Source organism: Lutra lutra, chromosome 4, assembly GCF_902655055.1.
Source record: "Lutra lutra chromosome 4, mLutLut1.2, whole genome shotgun sequence".
NCBI classification, from domain to species: domain Eukaryota; kingdom Metazoa; phylum Chordata; class Mammalia; order Carnivora; family Mustelidae; genus Lutra; species Lutra lutra.
Genome location: NC_062281.1, coordinates 77043702 through 77069457, shown reverse-complemented (window position 1 = coordinate 77069457; position 25756 = coordinate 77043702). Strand labels below are relative to the sequence as shown.

Sequence of the window (25756 nt, the reverse complement as noted above, 5' to 3'; positions counted from 1 at the left end):
CCCAAGCCGTAGACTGGAGGAGTCTCTCCCTGAGTGATAGGAAACACAGAGGCTCAAGACACCCATGTTGAGCTGTTGATGGACTAGGTCTTCAGCCAGGGCATTCCCAGCACCTCTGTCATCAGGCCCCGAACCTTAGCCTGCTCCCTCCTGGCCCAAGCTCCTTACTGCCATCTGTGCTCACCCTGCTCATTCTGTGGCTTAAGCTGAGTTGTGTGAGCTTCCTTTCCCAGACATTATGAGGTTGTAGGTAATGTGTTGAGACCAAGAGCTCCTTCCAGTGTAAGTAGAATTTTTTTTTTCTTTTAGATCTTAAAAGAGAGAGCGAAAAAGAACATAAGCAGGGTAGAGGGAGAAGCAGGCTCCCCACTGAGCAGGGAGTCTGATGCAGGGCTTGATGCCAGAACCCAGGGATCATGACCTGAGCCAAAGGCAGATACTTACCTGACTGAACCATCCAGGCGTCCCCCTATGTAGAACTTTGAATCATAAAATAGCTTAAGTTTAAAAGCGTATGATCTAGTGTGGTGCTTCTGAAACTTTAATGTGCAGGCACATCACCTAGGAATCTTGTTAAAATTCGGATTCTGAATGAACACATCTGGGTCCAAGTCCAAAATGCCACACTTCTGCCAAGCTCCCACTTGATGTTAAGGCTGCTCCTGGCCCGAAGGCCACACTTTGTATCACAAGGGTCTAGGGCGGTTCTGCACCTGGGTTGTCTGTTGAAATCACCTGGGGAGACCCCACTCCCATAGTTCAGGTTTAATTGAGTGAGAGTGAGGCCTAGGTGAGCCAAAGTTAAGAAATACTAGCATAGGATTGAGACTTAACTGCTAAATGCACAGAAGGGAAATTCAGCTGACTTCAAACCACTGCACTAACCTGTGGTGTGACTCTGGGAAAGAAATTTCCTTTCAGCCTCTTCAGAGTTCTGAGAGGAATGACAGATATAATAGGTAGGTCATTAAAATCCACCAGCAAGAATAAGTAAGACGTGGATAGTTGGTGCCGTGTCCTAGAGGCTCCGTCCGTGCCACCAGCACGCATCTGTGTGGGTCAGTCTGCATCCATAGAGAGGGGCCCAGCACAGGTCGCTCACGGCTACAGCCAAATGCAAGTGCAGGCCCCACCTGAGATGGCGGCCAGCTTTGGCTCTTTGGGGTTCCTGCCCCCGTCTATATATAGCTATTGGAATGTGACCTAAGGGCCCAAGGACAGGAATGTGCACGCATTACACCTGCTCTGAGGGATTTACATTCCTGCAGGTAAACAGGAAGAGTGGGGGCGGGGGGGGGGTGGTTTCTGGGACCAGGCAGATTAGTGGAGGGGTGTCTAGGAAGGCTCCCTGGAGGAAGTGACATCTCCACTGAGGCCTACAGAATGAGTTGGCCCAGCCCAAGGGTCAAGAGTGAATGTTCCAAGCAGAGGCAGCTCTGGAACCAGGTTACAGGATACAGGACAGGAGCTGGTCACCGGGGAGGAGGCGGGAGGGCTGAGCAGGGGCCGGGTCACACAGGGCTGCTGAGCAGTGGTAATGAGTTCAGACGCTGGATGCCTGGTGGCTCAGTCAATTAAGCGTCTGCCTTTGACTCAGGTTGTGATCCCAGGGTCCTGGGACCAAGCCCCAGGTGGGGCTCCCTGCTCTGCTTCTCCCTCTCCAGCTTCCCCTGCTTGTGCTCACTCTCTCTCTCTACAAATAATTAAGTAAAATCATTTAAAAAAGGTTCAGACTTATCTTGAAGCTAGTTTTAAGCAGGGAGTGACATGGTGGGACTCGCACAGAGGATTAAAGTATTCTTGCCGAGGGATGCCATGGCCCAGGATGAGGGCAGGGACCCGACTCCAGCATCACTGGTCGGGGTCACACAGCCTGGGTCTTCTGCACTTGACCAGCACTGTTCAAGGGCCACGCGTGCTACTTTTGCTTGGAAACACCGTACGTTATTAAATTGTCATTCTGCAGAAACAAAAGATCTGACCTCTGTTGTTGTTCTTCCTGATGTACGATTTCCTCGGTTCAAAACGGTGTTCCTCGGGGTCGGTCAGATGCAAGCTGCCGGGCTGAAGGGACACTGAGAGACTGCCCTCGTGTGTGCTGATTATTACACGCCAGACTTTTGTGGCCGTGAAAATCCCATCTGCCCAATTCCTGCAGCCAGTGTGCTGGCAACCTAGTACTCTGGTAGCACTGAAAACCCAGCGCATTTCCCGAAGAACTTTCTGAGAAGCAGTCTGGTGACAAGGTTGAGGGTTCCGATAGGTACACGTGAAGACTGACAAGGTCCAAGCGGCAGCCTCTGCCCTGGAGGCAGGCATGACAGCAGTGAGCCTGCGGAACAGCAGGAAAATACGACGGGACTCTGATCAGTAGGGGCGGATGGTTTTCTTACGAATCCACCATTGAGGGTGGGCAGAGAGCGAAGAGAAATCAGCCAAGAGGAGTTCAGGGAAGGCCTTGTGGGCAGAAGGTAAATGTAGGGATTGGCCAAGGGGAGGTGAGAAAGGCGGTCTGGGGGAGGGTCCAGGAGAAGCACAGCCAGGAAGCAGAGCTCCCTACGAAGCAAAGCAGCAGGGCCTCACTGAAAGGGGGTGTGAAAGGAGGGCACCAGTGGGGGAAGTCAGGTCCTCTGAGCTGAGACTGCTGGAATTTGAGGTAGAATCCAGATGAATACACTCATTCCTCTGTGACAGAATCCTAATTAGAGCTGCCTTGTCACTGCTCACCAGAGCTGGGGACATCATTCTTTCCTTCCTTCCTTCCAGATCTTTATCTTTATAATTGGGTAATGTGCTCCCTAAACATCGCTTTTTGATTTCCTTAAAAACCCAATTTTCTAGCACGCAATGAAGGAGGAGTCTCACCTCCCCTACTTTATGGTTCTGTTTAAATCTTGGATGCTTTCCTGCTGTCCTGCTTTGTGGTCAGGGTGAATCTGTTCCTTCTGGAACATGGAGCAGGGAGAACTCAGAGAACCGGTTCTGCGGGCTGCTGTTGATTAACCAGCCCACATGGATGCTGCTGACCAAGGACATCCTGTTCTTGATACCCCAGTCACTTAATTCATATTAGCATGTCGCCTTCTCCAGCTCTGTTTTCTCATTTGAAACACTGGGATCATGATACCTGTGTATCTCCGTGCAAGAATTTAGTAGGGTCTTAAAAAGAGCCCCCTCAGTTAGAAAATGTCAAGGCATGCAGCTGTGTGAAAAATCACATTGAGATGTAACCCCTATATTGGAGATTTGGGGTGGGGGCAGCTCTTTTAAAAAGGACTCAAAATATTAATTGTAATGTACCTACTGTGCTTAAAACTTGGGATGAACAATCCATGAAAGGTTTCAGGAACTCGTACATATTTTTGTTTTCCTTGATGGTCCTCCGTGATAGCCGACCCTAAACTGAAAATGAGAGCCTCTTTCTGGTTTCAGATTGCAGAGGGAATGGCATACATCGAGAGGAAGAACTACATTCACCGAGACCTACGAGCGGCTAACGTTCTGGTCTCTGAGTCACTCATGTGCAAAATTGCAGATTTTGGCCTTGCTCGAGTAATCGAAGACAATGAGTACACAGCAAGGGAAGGTATGGTGTCCTCACCGTCTTTACTATCTTGACATGTTTTGTTACTTAGTTTTGTTTTTGTCTGTTCTTTTTTGTTTTTTTTACAAAGCAGTTACAGTAGTCATCCTTAAAAAGAACTCATTTGGCAAAATGTTCACAATGGACCATAGTTGCTGTTTGTGGGTTTGTTCTCATATCTGTTCTTAGAAATTACTCTCCTGATTAACTCCACATACTGTTTGTAAAGTTTACAGATGTTGTCATTTGTATTTCACTTAAGCAAAGGAAAACAAAAAGAGATTTGGCAAGTTCAGAATTCTTTGTTTATATTGTATGTTCAAGCTTTTTACCCAAACAATGAAGTACACTGTTCCTAACTATAGAGAAGACATTTGCAACAATAATTCTGTATCCTGTATTCTGACCTTTTTATTGCAAATTAAAACTCGGAAATTATCACATACAGAGAAGTAAATGTAATGCACTCATTTATTTAACCATGTTCCATATTCCACACATATTAAAACACACAGAGAGGTGCCTGGGTGGCTCAGTAGGTTGGGCGTCTGCCTTCGGTTCAGGTCATGATCCCAGGGTCCTGGGATTGAGTCCCACGTCGGGCTCCCTGCTCAGCAGGGAGTTGGCTTCTCCCCCTGCTGCTCCCCCTGCTTGTGACCTCTCTCTTGCTCTCTGACAAATAAGTGACTAAAATATAAATAAATAAGATGGCAGCTTGAGAACATCATTTTGATTTATTTAGCATCTCTTGTGCCCATCATGTTTCAGGCAGTTCTCCTCCTGCCTCAAGATTGCATCCTCTTAGGTGGGTGACAGCTTGTTCTCAGCAAAAAGGCAGGTGAAGAAAAACAGTTTGAGGAGGGGGAGTGAAAAATAATAGCTAAAATGTAGTGAGTAGTCGCAGTATGTGCAGTAAGTGCTTTTCTTTCTCTCTTTTTAATTTTAAAGATTTATTTATTTATTTTAGACAGAGGGAGAGAGCACAAAGCAGGGAGGGGCAGAGGGAGAGGGAGAGAGAGAATCTCAAGCAGGCTGCCCACTAATCGTGGAACCCAACATGGGGCTTGATCCCAGGACCCTGAAATCATGCCTTGAGCCAAAATCAGGAGTCAGATGCTTAACTGACTGCGCCACCCAGGCGCCCCTCTAAGTGGTTTTTATACGTTATCTCATTTATGTTTACAATAACCCTATGTAATAAGCCCTATTGTTGTTGCTATTATTATTATCATTCCCACCTTATAGGTGAGGCCACAGAGATGTTCAGCGGCTTCTAAGGTCTGATAGTAAGAGGGAGAGCCAAGAACCAAACCCAGGAGATGTAGCCTCAAAGTTCACCAGCTGGAACATAGTCCACTGGCTCTGTTGAATTAGAGAAGCCTGGTGCCTCACAAAAATAACTTGACTATTCTTTTTTTTCTGAAGATTCTATTTAGTTACTTGACACACAGAGAGAGCACAAGTAGGCAGAGTGAGCACAGACAGAGGAAGAGGAAGAAGCAGGCTCTCTGCTGAGCAGGAAGCCTGATGCAGGGCTCCATCCTAGGACCCTGGGATCATGACCTGAGCCGAAGGCAGACACCCAACTGACTGAGCTGCCCAGGCACCCCATAACTAACTCTTCTTGGATGAGACAGGTGGCTTAGTGCAGAGATCCTGGGTTCTAGAATTAAATAGTAGCCATTTCAGGCCCACCATAATAATTACCTTATGTTGGTATTTACCCCTGCCACGCATGCAGGCAAACCCACTTAACTCTGGCACCAACCTTAGGGAAGTTATGTCTCCACGTTTTATAGATGAAGGTGCCGAGAACCCCCAGAGACAGTAGTAAGTGGCCTGCCAGGTTCACACCAAGTTGTGTGACCACACCCCCCCCCAACTAGGGCCACCAAGGAGCCACCCTGCCCCATCTCCCCACCCTGCCCCCTGCTGCCACCCACCCATGCAGGGTCAATCCCCAGATTGTGCAACAGTGAGTACCCTACATGCTGTACCTAGCAGGTCCATGAGGCTGTCTGCTGTCCTTATTGATCTTGTTCAGATTTCCAGTTTGGGTCTAACACCACAAGAAATTCTAAAGCAAAGACCTAATAAAGGCAAGTGTGTTTAAAATCTTTAAAAATGGTTGGTGGGAGCCTAACCTTTCCAGTATATAGGGATGGCATTCTGTGCCTGAGTCCCTTCCTCAAGGTGTCCCTGCAAGTTACCACTGAGCCAGGTTTGTCCCTTAGCCCCAGCTTCTCGTGTGAATCTTGGTGTCATCACTCTCTCTCTCTGTGCAGATCATGATGCTACCCAATTCCTAAAAGTAGTAATGTCTGGGCTCAGCAAGTGAAAGCAGGAGATACCTTAACCTGTGAAGTAGTATCTAAATTTCCTATTGGTATGGGCTTACAGAGATGTCTGAAAGAATGTGTGCATCAAGAGATAATTTATATTCCATATAAACATAGTATGGGCTCATTGGAGAACATTTGAACACTGAGATACATGTTTTAGGGGCTGCTGCTGAGGGACAAATACACAAGCTAAGAACAAATGCCTTTACATTCTGTGCCATATTCTTTTGTTTAAAGTGGGCGCATTATGATGTCTCTGGGAGGATACATAAGAAACTTTGCTTCTCATAGGGGGAATGCCCAAAAGGAAACAGGGGAGGGAGGCAACTATTTTCAGTATGGCATTTTTGTGCCATCTCTGTTCTGTGTTATGTGTGTGCACTACCTATTCGAAAGAAATAGTTAAAATTTTCCCCAAAAGAAAGAAAGTATGAAACCCACATGCCCATGACTTTTTTGGTTCGGCTCAGAGGCCCAAGTAAGACATGTCTTCTCCCTTAGGTGCCAAATTCCCCATTAAGTGGACAGCTCCAGAAGCCATCAACTTTGGATGTTTCACGATTAAGTCCGATGTGTGGTCCTTCGGAATTCTCCTGTATGAAATCGTCACCTATGGGAAAATTCCCTACCCAGGTACTGTTTTCTTACCTATTTCCATTCAAGAGGTCTGCAGGAGAAAAAAAGGAAAGTGGCAGGAGGCTTAAAGACATAAACCCATATCCAAAAGCTAAGAGTAATAAGCCCTTTGTTCCAAAAGACCGTCTTGAGTGGAAAGTGTTCTAAAAATGCTTAGACATTTCTCTGCCTTTTTATTTGATTGAGTGCATCTTCTTTTTCCTCCCCTAACAAATTCCACCTCTTAGTGCCCAGAAGGTGCCTGGCCCCGTCATAGGTGTTGCATATACGAGGCAGGATTTCAAGGTTAGACACAGGTGCTTCTCCAAAGCAGGGCACCTGATGAGGGAGGAAACAGACACAGAAATGAGGATTCCCAGTGCTTTTGGATTAGTTTTGAAACTGAGTTTTATACAAAGTACTTTGGAACCTCTGCCTCTTTGGGAAATAACCACCTCTGTTAATCAGTGAAAGGTCTTTCCCATCCCTTACTTAACAAATGCGAGGACATCCATTCAGTGTCTCTAGATTTCAAACACCGAGAGCCCTTGGAGCCAGATTGCACCAGCCCTCCCTTTCACCGGGTTCTGTGCCTCAATTTGCAAGAAGGAGGATTCCTCCCAAAGTCTTCTCGTTAATGTTAGGCTTTTTACTAAATTGATGGACATGATGAATTTAAAATTAAATCTTTAATGGCCAACTCATTCTCTATTTCGAAAAATATCTGAGGTTGCCGGGCACCTCCAAGGGATCCCAGCTGCTGCCTTTGAGAGCTGATATTCTAAAGAGTAGGAGGAGGCTGGTAACAGTGAGGCGACAGGCTATGAGATGGCACAGCGCCCTATCGAGTGGGTTAAAGATTAACAAGGAGGGGGGGGGGGTTGCTGGTTTTCTGCTGTGATCCTGGCAGCAGTAGGTTTGAGGAGAGAGCCACAGGGCTGTCTGGGGAGCTGAGCGTCCCGTAGAGGAAACAGCCACTGTATGGGATCCCAAGGCCCCGTGGTTTGGGTCTCGATGAGAATTTGCTGGATGAATGAATGATGTGGTTAAAAACTTGTGGAGAGAGCCTCAGTGTGGCCTTCATGCCCCTGATCACCCTCAGTGCTGTTTGGGGAGGAGCCATAGGGAAGTAGGGGACCAGGGGCCAGCGGGGAGGGGAGAGCCTTTGGGTGGCACCTACACAGTGAGTCAACTGTGCCTTGAAATCCCCCTTGTGCCAACACTTCATAATCTGACTGCCACTCTTCTCTGGATGCTGAAATGAATGGAAACATTACTGGAAAATAGGGAAAATCAGGAAAAAGAAATACTTTCTTCATCAGTCCTGATGAATCTGACATTATATATCTATATCTATAATCTCTATCTGTAAAATAGGGAAAATATTTCTTGATCAGTCCTGATACCTGATATTATGCATCTATGTCTATGACCTATATCTGTCTACAATGATTGTCTGTTCAGATTACATATATAATCCGATATTGGATCAGATAACCATTTAACTTCATCAGATGATCTGTGATATTTCTGACATGCTCCAGAACGACACACAAATGATACCCATGAGGCTCAGAGAAGGAGACTCTTGCCCAGAACTGAAAACCACTAGCTCCTGGCAGAGCTGCTTCTGAACCCCAGGCCCTTGTGCCTCCCAAAAACCTTATTCTCATCCACTGTGCTCAATATCCAGGATTTAAAAATGTTTAGGATAAAAAAAAATTGCTTAAAAAAAGAAAAAAGCAGTAGAAAAATGATAAAAAAATAAAATAAAATAAAATAAAATGGGAAAAGAAGATGTGGTCCATATATACAGTGGAATATTATTCAGCCATCAGAAAGGATGAATGCCCAACTTTTACATCAACATGGATGGGACTGGAGGAGATTATGCTGAGTGAAATAGTCAAGCAGAGAAAGTCAGTTATCATACGGTTTCACTTATTTGTGGGACATAAGGAATAACGTGGAGGACAATTAGGAGAAGGAAGGGAAAAGTGAAGGGAGGGAAATCAGAGGGGGAGATGAAGCATTGGAGACTATTGACTCTGAGAAACAAACTGAGGGTTTTTGGGGGATGGGGGGTGAGTGAACCTAGTGATGGGTGTTGAGGGCACGTATTGCGTGGAGCACTGGGTGTTATAAGTAAACAATGAATCATGGTACACTACATCAAAAACTAATGATAGGGGGCACCTAGGTGGCTCAGTGGGTTAAGCCTCTGCCTTTGGCTCAGGTCATGATCTCAGGGTCCTGGGATTGAGCCCCGCGTTGGGCTCTCTGCTCAGGGGAAGCCTGCTTCCCCCCTCTCTGTCTGCCTCTCTGCCAACTTGTGATCTCTCTCTCTCTCCAATAAATAAACAAAATCTTTAAAAAAAAACTAATGATGTACTGTATGGTGACTAACATAACGTAATAAGTAATACAATCTACTAGCTACCCTTGTAGCTTGTCCTTTAAGATATCATCGGGAGCTGTAGATTGGTGATGTATTCTGGTCATGAGAAAAGCCTGTAGCATTAGGAGATGCAAACAGAACTGAACAATCCTACTTACATAAATATCAGAGGATTTGATTCATAAGTACCACAGAAATTGGTGAATGATGCCAACACAGGCCATTTCCATCAGTTAGAAAGCTGCAAGTGGGAGAGACCCCACTGATAATTGAGTTATCTGGGCATATTTTCTTTACCCAGAAGAGTGCTGGATATGTTAAGTTTGGGTTTGTTTTTTTTTAAGTGGTTTAGAAACCATATGCCTAGCTTTGCAAAATAATGGAAATAAGAGAGAGGAGGGGACAAAACAAAGAGGAAATAAGGAAAGCAAATATAAAGTGAACATGTATTTTTTTTTTAAAGATTTTATTTATTTATTTGACAGAGAGAGATCACAAGCAGGCAGAGAGGCAGGTAGAGAGAGAGGAAGGGAAGCAGGCTCCCTGCTGAGCAGAGAGCCCGATGCGGGGCTCGATCCTAGGACCCTGAGATCATGACCTGAGCTGAAGGCAGCGGCTTAACCCACTGAGCCACCCAGGCGCCCCAGTGAACATGTATTTTTTAAAGGAAATAAAAGACTAAAAGATGAAATATACCAAGATGTTACTATCCTTGGGCAATAAGATGATAGGTTTTATTAATTTTCTTTTTGATAAGCTTCTGAAGTTTCCAGTTTTAATTTTTTTCTAATTTTTAAAAAATTATCTTTATTAAATATTCCAATTCATCTTTAAGTAATATACATGCTTCAAAAAAATCAGGTAGTACGAAATTACTTTTAATGAAAAATTGCCTCCCTGGCTTCATGCTCCTCAAAGGCATTTACTTTCAGGAATTTTAGTTATTTGTTTTAATATTTGTTGCTCAGAATTCAAAACATTATACTATTATCTCTTAAGTAAAAAAATTTCCCATTTTATGTATCATTAAGAGTATGATCCCATGGTTCTAATTCAAGAGATACAAAGAAATATATGGTGGAAGTGGTGTGTCTTTTATTCCTCATCTTCACTCACCCCTCCTCCCCTTGCCCCCATTGGAACCCTTATTATCACTTTATGGCGAATTGAACAGAAACATTCTAGAAATATCCATGGAGGCACAACTAGAGGAATACCAAATACACATGTTGGCTGGTTGCCAAAACTGATATCTCCAATGGAGAGCAAACTTCTGGGAATAAGAGAGTAAAATACACAATTTTGTCAGTGAAAGTTACCTGTCAAAATTCTAGTAGTCAAATACTAAATATGGGACAGTAGAGGGTAGGAGTGTCATTTCCCATTTGCAGTCCTCTGTATTGAAATAGATTAGTCAAACAGGTACATCTAATATCCTGAGCTTCTGTACACACCAAATGTAATTCAGGAGAAGTCTTTTTCTTAACACATTTTTTAGAAAGAGTCCTGTACCTATCAATCATAATTTGGGCAAATGCTTTGTTTTCAACTACTGTAGTCAATTTCAATAATTTTCTGTTGAGTTTTAAAATCTTTAGTTTCCCCCCACCCAGGCTCAAAGCTATGAGGAATCCTATTCTTTTTTTTTTTTTAATTTTATTTTTTATAAACATATAATATATTTTTATCCCCAGGGGTACAGGTCTGTGAATCACCAGGTTTACACACTTCACAGCACTCACCATAGCACATACCCTCCCCAGTGTCCATAATCCAACCCCCCTCCCAACCCCCTCCCCCCATCAACCCTCAGTTTGTTTTGTGAGATTAAGAGTCACTTATGGTTTGTCTCCCTCCCAATCCCATCTTGTTTCATTTACTCTTCTCCTACCCCCTTAAACCCCCACGTTGCATCTCCTCTCCCTCATATCAGGGAGATCATATGATAGTTGTCTTTCTCCGATTGACTTATTTCGCTAAACATGATACCCTCTAGTTCCATCCACGTCGTCGCAAATGGCAAGATTTCATTTCTTTTGATGGCTGCATAGTATTCCATTGTGTATATATACCACATCTTCTTTATCCATTCGTCTGTTGATGGACATCTAGGTTCCTTCCATAGTTTGGCTATTGTAGACATTGCTGCTATAAACATTCGGGTGCACATGCCCCTTCGGATCAACGTTTGTATCTTTAGGGTAAATACCCAGCAGTGCAATTGCTGGGTCATAGGGTAGTTCTATTTTCAACATTTTGAGGAACCTCCATGCTGTTTTCCAGAGTGGTTGCACCAGCTTGCATTCCCACCAACAGTGTAGGAGGGTTCCCCTTTCTCCGCATCCTCGCCAGCATCTGTCATTTCCTGACTTGTTAATGTTAGCCATTCTGACTGGTGTGAGGTGATATCTCATTGTGGGTTTGATTTGTATTTCCCTGATGCCGAGTGATGTGGAGCACTTTTTCATGTGTCTGTTGGCCATCTGGATGTCTTCTTTGCAGAAATGTCTGTTCATGTCCTCTGCCCATTTCTTGATTGGATTATTTGTTCTTTGGGTGTTGAGTTTGCTAAGTTCTTTATAGATTTTGGACACTAGCCCTTTATCTGATATGTCGTTTGCAAATATCTTCTCCCATTCTGTCAGTTGTCTTTTGGTTTTGTTCACTGTTTCCTTTGCTGTGCAAAAGCTTTTGATCTTGATAAAATCCCAATAGTTTGTTTTTGCCCTTGCTTCCGTTGCCTTTGGCGATGTTCCTAGGAAGAAGTTGCTGCGGCTGAGGTTGAAGAGGTTGCTGCCTGTGTTCTCCTCAAGGATTTGGATGGATTCTTTTCTCACCCTGAGGTCCTTCATCCATTTTGAGTCTATTTTCGTGTGTGGTGTAAGGAGATGATCCAATCTCATTTTTCTGCATGTGGCTGTCCAATTTTCCCAACACCATTTATTGAAGAGGCTGTCTTTTTTCCATTGGACATTCTTTCCTGCTTTGTCGAAGATGAGTTGACCATAGAGTTGAGGGTCTATTTCTGGGCTCTCTATTCTGTTCCATTGATCTATGTGTCTGTTTTTGTGCCAGTACCATGCTGTCTTGATGATGACAGCTTTGGAATAGAGCTTGAAGTCCGGAATTGTGATGCCACCAACTTTGGCTTTCTTTTTCAATATTCCTTTGGCTATTCGAGGTCTTTTCTGGTTCCATATAAATTTTAGGATGATTTGTTCCATTTCTTTGAAAAAAATGGATGGTACTTTGATAGGAATTGCATTAAATGTGTAGATTGCTTTAGGTAGCATAGACATTTTCACAATATTTATTCTTCCAATCCAGGAGCATGGAACATTTTTCCATTTCTTTGTGTCTTCCTCAATTTCTTTCATGAGTACTTTACAGTTTTCTGTGTATAGATTCTTAGTCTCTTTGGTTAGGTTTATTCCTAGGTATCTTATAGTTTTGGGTGCAATTGTAAATGGGATGGACTCCTTAATTTCTCTTTCTTCTGTCTTGTTGTTGGTGTAGAGAAATGCAACTGATTTCTGTGCATTGATTTTATATCCTGGCACTTTACTGAATTCCTGTACAAGTTCTAGCAGTTTTGGAGTGGAGTCTTTTGGGTTTTCCACATATAGTATCCTATCATCTGCGAAGAGTGATAGTTTGACTTCTTCTTTGCCGATTTGGATGCCTTTAATTTCCTTTTGTTGTCTGATTGCTGAGGCTAGGACTTCTAGTACTATGTTGAATAGCAGTGGTGATAACGGACATCCCTGCCGTGTTCCTGACCTTAGCGGAAAAGCTTTCCGTTTTTCTCCATTGAGATATTTGATATTTGAGATAATGATATTTGCAGTGGGTTTTTCATAGATGGCTTTGATAATATTGAGGTATGTGCCCTCTATCCCTACACTTTGAAGAGTTTTGATCAGGAAGGGATGCTGTACTTTGTCAAATGCTTTTTCAGCATCTATGGAGAGGATCATATGGTTCTTGTTCTTTCTTTTATTAATGTGTTGTATCACATTGATTGATTTGCGGATGTTGAACCAGCCTTGCAGCCCTGGAATAAATCCCACTTGGTCGTGGTGACTAATCCTTTTGGCTAGTATTTTGGCAAGAATTTTTGCATCTGTGTTCATCAAGGATATTGGTCTGTAGTTCTCTTTTTTGATGGGATCCTTGTCTGGTTTTGGGATCAAGGTGATGCTGGCCTCATAAAATGAGTTTGGAAGTTTTCCTTCCATTTCTATTTTTTGGAACAGTTTCAGGAGAATAGGAATTAGTTCTTCTTTAAATGTTTGGTAGAATTCCCCCGGGAAGCCATCTGGCCCTGGGCTTTTGTTTGTTTGGAGATTTTTGATGACTGTTTCAATCTCCCTACTGCTTATGGGTCTGTTGAGGCTTTCTATTTCTTCCTGGTTCAGTTGTGGTAGTTTATATGTCTCTAGGAATAAATCCATTTCTTCCAGATTGTCAAATTTGTTGGCGTAGAGTTGCTCATAGTATGTTCTTATAATTGTCTGTATTTCTTTGGTGTTCGTTGTAATCTCTCCTCTTTCATTCATGATTTTATTTATTTGGGTCCTTTCTCTTTTCTTTTTGATAAGTCTGGCCAGGGGTTTATCAATCTTATTAATTCTTTCAAAGAACCAGCTCCTAGTTTCGTTGATTTGTTCTATTGTTTTTTTTGGTTTCTATTTCATTGATTTCTGCTCTGATCTTTATGATTTCTCTTCTCCTGCTGGGTGTAGGGTTTCTTTCTTGTTCTTTCTCCAGCTCCTTTAGGTGTAGGGTTAGGTTGTGTACCTGAGACCTTTCTTGTTTCTTGAGAAAGGCTTGTACCGCTATAGATTTTCCTCTCAGGACTGCCTTTGTTGTGTCCCACAGATTTTGAACCATTGTGTTTTCATTATCATTTGTTTCCATGAATTTTTTCAATTCTTCTTTAATTTCCTGGTTGACCCATTCATTCTTTAGAAGGATGCTGTTTAGTCTCCATGTATTTGGGTTCTTTCCAAATTTCGTCTTGTGATTGAGTTCTAGCTTCAGAGCATTGTGGTCTGAATATATTCAGGGAATGATTCCAACCTTTTGATAACGGTTGAGACCTGATTTAGGACCAAGAATGTGATCTATTCTGGAGAATGTTCCATGTGCACTAGAGAAGAATGTGTATTCTGTTGCTTTGGGATGAAATGTTCTGAATATATCTGTGATGTCCATCTGGTCCAGTGTGTCATTTAAGGCCTTGATTTCCTTGTTGATCTTTTGCTTGGATGATCTGTCCATTTCAGTGAGGGGGGTGTTAAAGTCCCCTACTATTATTGTATTATTGTCAATATGTTTCTTTGATTTTGTTATTAATTGGTTTATATAGTTGGCTGCTCCCACGTTAGGGGCATAGATATTTAAAATTGTTAGATCTTCTTGTTGGATAGTTCCTTTGAGTATGATATAGTGTCCTTCCTCATCTCTTATTGTAGTCTTTGGCTTAAAATCTAATTGATCTGATATAAGGATTGCCACTCCTGCTTTCTTCTGATGTCCATTAGCATGGTAAATTCTTTTCCACCCCCTCACTTTAAATCTGGAGGTGTCTTCGGGATTAAGATGAGTTTCTTGTAGGCAACATATAGATGGGTTTTGTTTTTTCATCCATTCTGATACCCTGTGTCTTTTGATTGGGGCATTTAGCCCATTAACATTCAGGGTAAGTATTGAGAGATATGAATTTAGTGCCATTGTATTGCCTGTAAGGTGACTGTTATTGTATATTGTCTCTGTTTCCTTCTGATCTACTACTTTTAGGGTTTCTCTTTGCTTAGAGGACCCCTTTCAATATTTCCTGTAGAGCTGGTTTGGTGTTTGCAAATTCTTTCAGTTTTTGTTTGTCCTGGAAGCTTTTAATCTCTCCTTCTATTTTCAATGATAGCCTAGCTGGATATAGTATTCTTGGCTGCATGTTTTTCTCGTTTAGTACTCTGAATATATCATGCCAGCTCTTTCTGGCCTGCCAGGTCTCTGTGGATAAGTCTGCTGCCAATCTAATATTTTTACCATTGTACGTTACAGACTTCTTTTCCCTGGCTGCTTTCAGGATCTTTTCTTTGTCACTAAGACTTGTAAATTTTACTATTAGGTGACGGGGTGTGGACCTATTCTTATTGATCTTGAGGGGGGTTCTCTGAACCTCCTGGATTTTGATGCTTGTTCCCTTTGCCATATTGGGGAAATTCTCTCCCATAATTCTCTCCAATACACCTTCTGCTCCCCTCTCTGTTTCCTCTTCTTCTGGAATTCCAATTATTCTAATGTTGTTTCGTCTTATGGTGTCACTTATCTCTCGAATTCTCCCCTCGTGATCCAGTAGCTGTTTGTCCCTCTTTTGCTCAGCTTCTTTATTCTCTGTCATTTGGTCTTCTATATCGCTAATTCTTTCTTCTGCCTCATTTATCCTAGCCGTCAGAGCCTCCATTTTTGTTTGCACCTCATTAATAGCTTTTTTGATTTCAACTTGGTTAGATTTTAGTTCTTTTATTTCTCCAGAAAGGGCTTTTATATCTCCCGAGAGGGTTTCTCTAATATCTTCTATGCCTTTTTTGAGCCCGGCTAGAACCTTGAGAATCGTCATTCTGAACTCTGGATCTGACATATTACCAATGTCTGTATTGATTAGGTCCCTAGCCTTTGGTACTGCCTCTTGTTCTTTTTTTTTGTGGTGAATTTTTCCGCCTTGTCATTTTGTCCAGATAAGAGTATATGAAGGAGCAAGTAAAATACTAAAAGGGTGGCAACAATCCCAGGAAAATATGCTTTAGCCAAATCAGAAGAGATCCCAAATCGTGGGCGGGGGGAGAAAGGGGATAAAAAGAGGTTCAGAAAGAAAGAAAAAAAAATTAAAAAAAGAAAACCAATAAAGAAAAAGTATAAAAAGGAAATATATATATATATATATATATGTATATATATATATATATATATTAGATAAACTAGTTAAAAAATGTTAAAAAAGAAAAGGGTAAAAATTAAAAAAAATTTAGCAGAAGAAGAAAAAAAATTGAAAAAGAAAAGAAAAAAAATTAATTTAACTGCAAGGCTAGAGAATCATGGGGAGAAAGCCATGAATTCCGTGCTTTGCTTTCTCCTCCTCTGGAATTCCGCCGCTCTCCTTGGTATTGAAACTACACTCCTTGGTAGGTGAACTTGGTCCTGGCTGGGTTTCTTGTTGATCTTCTGGGGGAGGGGCCTGTTGTAGTGATTCTCAAGCGTCTTTGTCCCAGGCAGAGTTGCACCGCCCTTACCTGGGGCTGGGCTGAGTAATCTGCTCGGGTTTGCTTTCGGGAGCTTTTGTTCCCTGAGCGCTTTCAGTAGAGTACCGGAGGGCGGGAATGAAGATGGCAGCCTCCCGGTCTCTGGCCCAGAGGAGCCGAGAGCCCAGGGCCCCACTCCTCAGTGCGCCCCCAGAGAACAGCGCCCAATGACTCCCGCCACCCTGGCCTCCGGCCGTGCTCCGAGCTCTCCGAGCCTGTGACCGGTTCAAGGTAACCCCGAGCTGAGAGTCACTCCTCGGCTCTGTCTCTGTAGCCGGCTTCCCCGTTCTAATACCTGTGAGCTCTGTGACACTCAGACACCCCCGATCCTTCTGTGACCCTGCGGAACCTGAGGCCACGCTGACCCCGCATGGGCTTCACCCCGGTTAAGCCTCTGGAGCGATGTTCCTCAGCGGAACGACTTTGAAAATTCTTGATTTTGTGCTCTGTTACTCCACTGCTTGCCATGAACTGGCCCCTCCCCCCGCGGTCTATCTTCCAGTCGCTTTGGATTCACTTCTCCGCTAGTCCTACCTTGCAGAAAGTGGTTGATTTTCTGTTTCTAGAGTTGCTGTTCTTCTTCTCTTCGATCTCCCGTTGGATTTGTAGGTGTTTGTAATCTTTAGATAAGCTATCTAGCTGATCTCCTGCTACCTGAAGTAGTCTCAGCCTGCTACTTCTCCGCCATCTTGACTGCTCCTCCTCAGGAATCCTATTCTTAAGGCTTCTCTTGTTCTCATTGATAAGTGAGCACAGAATGAGTAAAGACAGTTCATCATGGTTGCTGCTATACATGACTTTGGAGTTGGTCCTCATGAAAATTTGAGGCATCAGAGTTAGTATTCTGCTTCTAATTCATACTTGGGACTTTGTCCAAATAGGACTTTTTCTTGAGAGACTCATGACCTAGATAAAATTAAATTGCTAAGTAGGTACCATTATCAATTTTGCTTATGTTGTGAATACTAGTACACCAACCTTTCGCCTAGAATTTTAAACAAATTCCTGCCCTGGATCTGGCTTCTTGTGCAGCTGGGCCAAAGTGGATGGCTTCTGAATCCTGTCCTGTGTCTTGGATCCTGTTTCTTCTGTGGAAGAACTCAGCATCTCTCTTTATGCCTGAACTTTCACTGGTCATTGTTATGTTAGGCTGGGTACTTGTTTTGTCCCTTCTATTTGGAAACCTGTAGCCATGAATTCTGGGAAGTTTGAAGATATCTTCTTCTCCGTTTTCTGTTCTCTGAGTCCCATGCTGGAAGGTGGAAGCCGCTCTGAGTCTCCTGTCTGCTCTTCTGTTTCTCTCACTCTGCCTTTAGTACTGCTCGAAGGCTTATCTCCTCACCCTTCCTTTGATGAGATGTTTTATGGGAATGAGGGTCTGTGGTGGTCCCCGGCATCCTTGTTAGCACCCTCCTGGGTCAGCGTCTTCTAGGTCCTGCCTGTGGGGGACGAACCTGGCTGTCAGCAATCTGGAGGTGCACTAGGGAGGGGGCGTCGGTGTCTTTCGTTGTTGTCATTGTATTTTTTTATTGTAAAATATACACAGAGTAAAATGTATGGTTCAGTAGCAGTAAACATACTCATATTGGTACACAACCATCCTCACCCCTAGTTTCCCCAACTTTCTCATCATCACAACCTTAAACTATAACCATAAATCAATTATTCCCCATTCCTCTACCCTCCAGCCGCTGGTACCTTCTATTTTATTTTTTGCGTCTGTGAATTTGACAACTCTAGGCAGCTCCTCTAAGTGGAATCATACAGTATTTGTCCTTTCGTGTCTGACTTCTGTCCCTGAAGGTGGTGTCCTCAAGGTTCATTCAGGTTGTGGCGTGTGTTAGAAGGGTCTCATTTTTCCCATGTTCTGCCTTTCTCCATCCCACACTTGACTTTTTTCCATCCCACACTTGACTCCACCTCCACTGGCATTCCTGAGCGGGGGTGGGGTGGGGGGTGGGGTTCGTCTCCTGCAGGTTCCCCGGCGTTAACCTGGGGCACCTACCAGGTGGGTTCTGGGTACAGTCTGTCTGCAGCCACCAACCTCTCCCTTCACTCCATGGTGTGGCTCCATGGGGACCCTTCCCAGGGCAGGGTGAAACATGCGGCCTGTTGCTGGGGTTCCTCTCTTGATGGCACTTCAGTTTCACGTTCCTCTTCTTGGCTCAACCCACTTCTCCCTCTGCATGACACCAAAGATGGAGTTTAAGTTTTTGATTTTTGTTCTCATTGTTTTAGGATGAATTAAAGGGGAAAAAGGAGGGGAGGCCAAAGATCCTTACCTCACTAGCTTAAGAGCAAACTATGATAATGTCCATATATGAATTTTCTGAGGAATATAGAGGGGATCTTTGTGGTTGGGGGTTTACTTTGCTCTTACAGAGAAAAAGGAGGCTTGAAAGTGACACAATTTTCTGAAGCTTCATGTCTTCTCTGGCTGTTTCTTCCCAGACGTGTCCAGCATCTTAGTAACACGTGTAAATTGGAATCAGGGAACTCATCTTCTGTAAGTGCTTACTTTGATCACAGGCAGTACTCAAAACAACATTGAAAAAATCGCCTTTTTGGAAGTACTACCGGATGGGAGACTATGTCTCATGGCAGCCCCTACTTCTTGCTCTCACACACAAAAAGGCCCCTTGTCTCTAAAGACTTTCTTTCTGGAGCTGCTGGATTCCCATCCAGAGGAGAGTTGCTCACTCTCTTTCTTTTCTCTTCTCTGCCGTACTGCACTTTTCTCCTCCCTGTGTTCCGTCACCAACTTCTAGTCTCTGCTAATTCCTATCCACTCCAGATTTCACTTCCTGCTCCCCACCGACCTCCCTCTTCTGGGGTATCTCCCCTATTGGACTGTGAGCCATTTGTGGACAAATGCTCAGTCTTCATCGTCTTTGTATCTGTCAGAGCTTAGTGTTAGCCTGTGTCCCATAGTAAGCGCTCAGGAAATGCTTGTGGAGAGAATGGGGGCTAGAACATGAAACTGCTTGCTTTTCTGATCACCAGCCAGTGGGTGTTTGCTTTTTTTTAATCTAGCAACAGAGCAATGACCAAGTATCAGGTTTAATCTTAGGGTTTGGTTGAGGTCTCCCTCCCCTTCTCTTTCTTTCTTCCATAAGACTTGTCACTTAATAGCCTTATTTACTCAGGCATTCGGATTTCTTTCTTCCTAGTCCTCTTACCAAGTCAGATTCCCCCAGACAGGATGGAGCACACCTGGCCTTTATCTTCACCATGGAGAGTCCTGCAGAGTTAGGAAAACATATGAGAACGAGGAAGGAGAAATCTGCAGTGGGACAAGGCCGGGGTGGGACTAGAAAAATCATCTCAGCTGGGGGTTCTCCAGGCGGAAAGTGAAAGAGATATTCCAGAAGTTGGCCATCGAGCTGCCATTTTCTGTCATCTTGAATGTTAGTCCTCCTCCCAGGATCCCAGAGCTTCACCCAGTGCCCATGTAAAAGCAAATAGAGAGATTTCACCTGACATTTATCCAAGTGAGCAGGGTTCATGGCAAGAGCCAGAGCTATGCTGAAACCACATACTTTCTGGAGACTGGAACCCCAAATGAAGAAAGGGCTGCAAATCAGTCTCTTGGCTTCAAGCAATGAGAATAAATTGAAGTCTTTTCGTTAGAACATTCCAGTTACACAAATATCTGAAGATTGTGGTTCAGAAGACTTCAGCAAAATTAATTCGCCATGTAAACAACTTTCAAGAGATTTCCTCATTTATCAAGTTTGCTTGGAACTTTCCATTTCAAAAAAGAAGGACTCTTCCAAGACAGAAGTAATCAGGTCTTCTTTCAAGGGTTTAAATCTAGTCAGGGCCTTCAGTCACTGTTCTTAGAAAAAGAAACCTTAGTTAAGGGCAGAGGAGTTCAAAGGTCACTGATCATGCCCCATGGTTAAGAAATAAACAGAAACCCCACTCCACAAATAGAATAAAAGTTTCACAAAATCTCACTAACTCTCACTATGTGTGGTGCATTCTGGTCTTTGCTATTTCATTTTGTTTTGATTTATTTTTAAGAATACTGGTAGCTGTCTAAAAAATCAATTTGTTGATCTCAAATGGGTAGTGACCCACAATTTGAGAAACACAGATTAGAGGATAAATTCAAAAGAAGGCTCTGTTTCAAATCTAGTAAAATAGCTATCTTTTAGAATCTTCCCAGTGACCACCAGTGGTAAAAATCTATGGCTGTGGAAAGGAAATTGATTGTGATAAATGGAATTCTCCATGTGCCAGTCATCAGACATATTCTGCCTGAAAATACGCTGCATGTAATACCTTTTTCCCTACAGAATAAGGTATCCACAAAACACACAAAACATGCAGATGTGGGTAGGTCCTGCTGAACCACTAAATGAGCATATTCCTCTGTCCCATTTTAATCATGGAGGAAAATGATCTTTTTTTCCCCTTAAACCTGTTCTTGATATCAAAGGTGGACATTTCAGCTTCTGAACTACCCTGAGTCATTTGGCCATATTGAAAGCTGCCCTTCATTACCAGTCCTCTTGTAGAGCTCAGTAAGAATAATGAACACCCCACTTCCCTCACTGGGTGTTGAGAACACTCATATCCAGAATCAGTGTGAGCTCTGACTCTGGCCTGTATTGAAGACTTTGTAGGGGACAGGTTTTTTTTTGTTGTTTGTTTGTTTGTTTGTTTTGTAGGGGACAGTTTAATGATTGGGACATAATCCATTAGACTAGCTGATTTAAAGATTTTGACTTCTTCTAGTAAACTTACAGGGAGAAGCTGATTTAAAATATATATATATTAGTATGAGATAACGTATGTGAAGATGATTTTTTGGTGTATGTATTGCAGGTAGAAGCTGGAAACAATACTACAAAAGGAATTAGATTGAGGGTTAGGATTGGGTTTGAGTAGTTCATCTGAGAGTCAGTCAATTCATTATGCTTCTGCCATTACGAACCTGCTCTGTCTTCTACTTCCCATTCGGCCTGTTCTCACTCAGACAAACAATACTGTCTTGATCCCCTTCATACTAAAATTTACATTATTTAGTTGCTCACAGATGTCTCCTTAGCCTCCCTATCCATTTGTGAGGGCTGTCCTAACAAAATACCACAGACTGAAAAGTTCAAATTAATTTTCTCACAGTTTTGGAGGCCAGACATCTGCGACAAGTTGTTGGCAAGTTTGGCTTTTCCTGAGGCTCCTTGTTGGCCTATAGATGGCCACCTTCTGTCTGTGTCTTCACACGGGCATTTCCTTGGTGCCCACACAATGCCCACACATCCCAGGTCTCCGTGTCCTAATCTCTTCTTCTATGGACATCAGTCAGATTGGGTTAGGGTCCACCCTCAAGGCCTCATTTTAACTTGATTACCTCTTTAAAAACCCTATCTCTACAGGCAGTCATGCTCCAAGGCTGAGGACTGAGGAGTTCACAGTTCTGAGGACTCCCAACATATGAATTTATGGGGGGCAGAGCACCATTCAGCCCATAACCACGTCTGCTGTCAGCTTTGGCCCTGATCTCAGGGTCCCGGGATTGAGTCCCTCCTCAGGGAGTCTGCTTCTCCTTCTGTGCTCACTCTCGCTCTCTCTCAAATAAGTAAAATTAAAAAAAAAAAAAAATGAATTCGGGATGTGAGGATCAGAAAGCCCACTGCAACGCTCTGACCCTGGGTCAGATTTCTCAATGGTACATTTCTTTTGCTTTAGGGAGAACTAATGCCGATGTGATGACCGCCCTGTCCCAGGGCTACAGGATGCCCCGCATGGAGAACTGCCCAGACGAGCTCTATGACATCATGAAAATGTGCTGGAAGGAAAAGGCAGAAGAGAGGCCAACATTCGATTACTTGCAGAGTGTCCTGGATGATTTCTACACCGCCACGGAAGGGCAGTATCAGCAGCAGCCTTAAAGCACAGGAAGACTCATGGCCATTCACTGGGACGGCTGCCTCCTACAAAAAGAAGACAGGACAATCCCTGGTTGCGCTAGGATCTCATGCAAGAGGACCACCCACCGTCCCTGCTTCCTGAAAGTGAGGCTAGGTTACTCAGGAAGGACACTCTCGACATGGAAGAAAAGTATTCTCGTTCTCATTGGCTGATGCCCACTGATTGCCACTTGGACCTGTCCCAGCTGGCAATCTTGCTTTTCTCGACCACATCTGTAGACAGCCTTCTGAGAAGAAAACACTTGTTCTGTCCAAAATGCACCCACTCTGGCCTCTTGTTTACAGCTCAATGTGTGACTCCGAGGTTCAGAGGCCATTGCAGTGAATCTCAAATAGTAACAGACTTAAACTCATTTATAAAAGTCAAATAACCAGATGCAAATCATGACCCTTCTTTGCATTTTCTCTATGCTTTGGCTTATCTGTTAAAAAAATTACTAATCCAATCTGTTAATTTTACAGGTGAAGTCCGAACCTTAAAATGGTCTCTCCCAGATTTCGGCGAGGTCCCCTCTCCCTGAAATCTGAGACTGTTAAACATTTTCCTTCCGTGGAGACTGCTCAGGACCCCCACACATGAAGCAGAACAGCCACAGGGCTCTTTCTGGTCTGTCCTTGTAGAAATGTCCCTTGTGAGCATGCAGAGCTGCTGTGTGTCCCAGCGTGGACCCCGCCGACGGCCAGGGCTGGCCCAGATCTCTCAGGACAGGGACCAGGGCCTCGGGAACGGCTCTACCCTAAGAAGGAATATCTTTAACAGTCCACCTTTTCAATTCCACAATTTCTTATATAGACACTTTCTTGACAGTTTACTTTGGGAGAGTAATAAGATTCTAATCTCTGCTGGGCCTCTTGGGTCCTTAAAAATGTAAGAATTTTCTTTATTGCTTCCAATGATTTGAACGTTATTTTAATGATGAAATGTTAATTTTAGTTGTACTTGAGAAAAGTAAAAATGTGATCTTTGGGTCTATTTTTGTGATTCAGCAATCTTTTCTAAATTGTGTAAGGCATGTGTGAGATTATTTATACAAAGATATGAAAGCAGAATAAGTGACTAATGAGGCTGGAAAGAGCTCCCGTAACACAGGATACGAGAGGTTCTGTTTACTAAAGTTTTCTACTGTAAGTTTTGAATAGAAAATGCTATGTCACCTCATGTTTCACTTATGCTCTTGTGTATATGCCTAATATTTCTATTTTTTGATTTTATTTTAATACACCTGGCCCAATAACATCTCGAGCTTTTTCCTTGTTTTTAACATTTTCAGTTATCATCATCATAAAAATGAATATCGTTTGGGGGGAAATGGGAGGGGATTCCATATAGTTACACTGTTACACTGTTTAAAGAACTTGTACAAGTTCTACCTCCATCCTTTGATCAAAAAAAAAAAAAAAAAGAAAGAAAGAAAGGAAGGAAGGAAGGAAGAAAGAAGAAAAAAAATGAAAACCAGGAGTTGACAGCCTGAATATCCCTTAATAGGGCCAAATAGGGTTTGTTTTCAAATAGGCTTAGCAGGCGTCATTAGGATTTCATTTTATGTGTGTTGCCTAGGTGTGGGTACCTAGAGGAAGGGATAAAATATTCTACTGTTCCCTAGATTTTCACCTATTTTCCTGTGCATTTTTTAAAATGCCCTTCCTTAAAATATTCTGAAGTTCTTGATTCACAAGTGCCACGCTCACGAAGGTGTAATATTATCACCATATGATGTCTGCACAGCTGCTAACTTGATTCACAACAGTCAGTCTTCTGCACACACCCACCTGCTCACATTTCATTTCAGAATCACGCATATGACCCAGCATGTTATGTGGAGAGTGTAAAGAGTCCCTAAGAAGTCTCTAGAAAATTAGTTAGTTTATCTTCACCTTGTTTTTCTTCTCTCAATTCTGCTTTCTTTTGCCGTTTTCATTTATTTATTTATTTATTTATTTATTTATTTATTTTGACACAGAGAGAGAGAGAGATCACAAGTAGGCAGAGAGGCAGGCAGAGAGAGGGGGAAGCAGGCTCACCACTGAGCAGATCCTAGGACCTAAGCCGAAGGCAGAGGCTTAACCCACTGAGCCACCCAGGCGCCCCTGCCATTTTCATTCAGCTTTTCCTCTCAAATCTGTGAGCCTTTCCTCTGTCACCTTGGGCCTCGTCACTCCCAGGAAGTGCTCCAGCCACGTCATACCCAATGGACAGCAAGCTCAGTCTCTTTCCTCATCAGGAGGATTCCAGCTTCCTCATGACTGGTGGGCAGAGTGAGAGGCTGGGTAGGTGTTTGTGTCACAACAGGGTCGCCGGTGGAGTGCAGAATGCTTGATATCGTCACATCCCTGATCATTATGGAGGAGTTGAAAGGTAGAATGGCTGCTCCTCTACCCTCTCAGACCCTGCCTTTGTGGTTCTACTGTGAGGTGTTTGTGTCACTAAAAAAAGCTTTCCCATGGATATACTGTGTGCCCAGGCTTGAGAGTCACTCCCTCGCTTTGACCCAACATTGCAAAGTTAACTACTCAAGGGAAGGCCAGTCCTCTCTTTCCTCAGATGGTTTGGTTGCCACTGGAAGGTGGAAGAGTCCAGGAGGAAGGAAAAGGAGAAAAGTTGCCTTTTTCCTTTCTTACAACCATGAAGCTCACTAAATCTGAGGTAAAACTCATAGGCTTGACAAGGTGTCCTCAGTAGGAGGGACACTCCACAGCCCCTCTATGCAGACTTCCCTGAGTTCTGTCAGAATCACACCGAGAAAGTCCAGGCCTTCTCCTATGGAAGATATTATACTGCAAAAACCTCAATTCCTGTCCCCAAAACATAAAAGAGGTCAATAGAAGAAGGGACTGTATTTATTTACTTACACAGTGGGACAGATTAAGGGCACTGAAATCTAAGTATAAACTCCTTTCCAATGTTGCCAAAGGCAGTTCTCTTTGCTGGAACTGCCTCATTGGGGAAGTAGCTGCTGGAAAAGCAGTCAGCCCTGAAACACCAGCATCTGGTACTCTGGATGGAAGTAAAGCAGATTCTCCTCCCCTCGCCGAGCTCAGGCAACCTTCACCATTATAATGGCAACCCTCCATGGCCAGTTAGCTTCCTGCGTCCCACCTCTCCTCTCTGTGTCTTTGTTTTCTACTTCTGCCTGGTTGGATGGAGGTTCCAGTTCTCTATTAACTACATTTTGACTACCTGAAGTTACTAGGTTAAGAGAAGAGCCTTGACATTTTTCCTGATGGAACCGGTGGTTATAAATACATAAAGCCAACTACACACCCACCATTTGCTCAGTGCTCTCTTTTGCACTTCTGCACTTTATAAAACTGAACCTGTAGGGGCGCCGGGTGACTCAGTGGGTTAAGCCTCTGCCTTCGGCTCAGGTCATGATCTCAGAGTCCTGGGGTCGAGTCGCGCATCAGGCTTTCTGCTCAGCAGGGAGCCTGCTTCCCCCTCCCTCTCTGCCCGCCTCTCTACCTACTTGTGATCTCTCTCTCTCTGTCAAATTAAAAAAAAAAATCTTAAAAAAAACTGAAACTGTAATGCACACCACAACCCTTGAAGGTATGGACAGTGCTACGACTATTTCATG

General features: G+C 43.4%; 1 protein-coding gene across 4 annotated transcripts in view; it reads left to right on the top strand.

Annotated features, from left to right (window-relative positions):
• LYN (LYN proto-oncogene, Src family tyrosine kinase) overlaps positions 1-23418 on the top strand; it is a 125841-nt gene extending 102423 nt beyond the window's left edge. For all 4 annotated transcript variants that reach the window (XM_047724277.1, XM_047724274.1, XM_047724278.1 and 1 more), the window contains exons 11-13: positions 3433-3586; positions 6427-6558; positions 21940-23418. In XM_047724277.1, the coding sequence (XP_047580233.1) occupies positions 3433-3586; positions 6427-6558; positions 21940-22142 (489 nt within the window). In that variant the 3' untranslated portion in view covers positions 22143-23418. The remainder of the gene's footprint in view (positions 1-3432; positions 3587-6426; positions 6559-21939) is intronic.
• The last annotated feature ends 2338 nt before the right edge of the window (positions 23419-25756 follow it).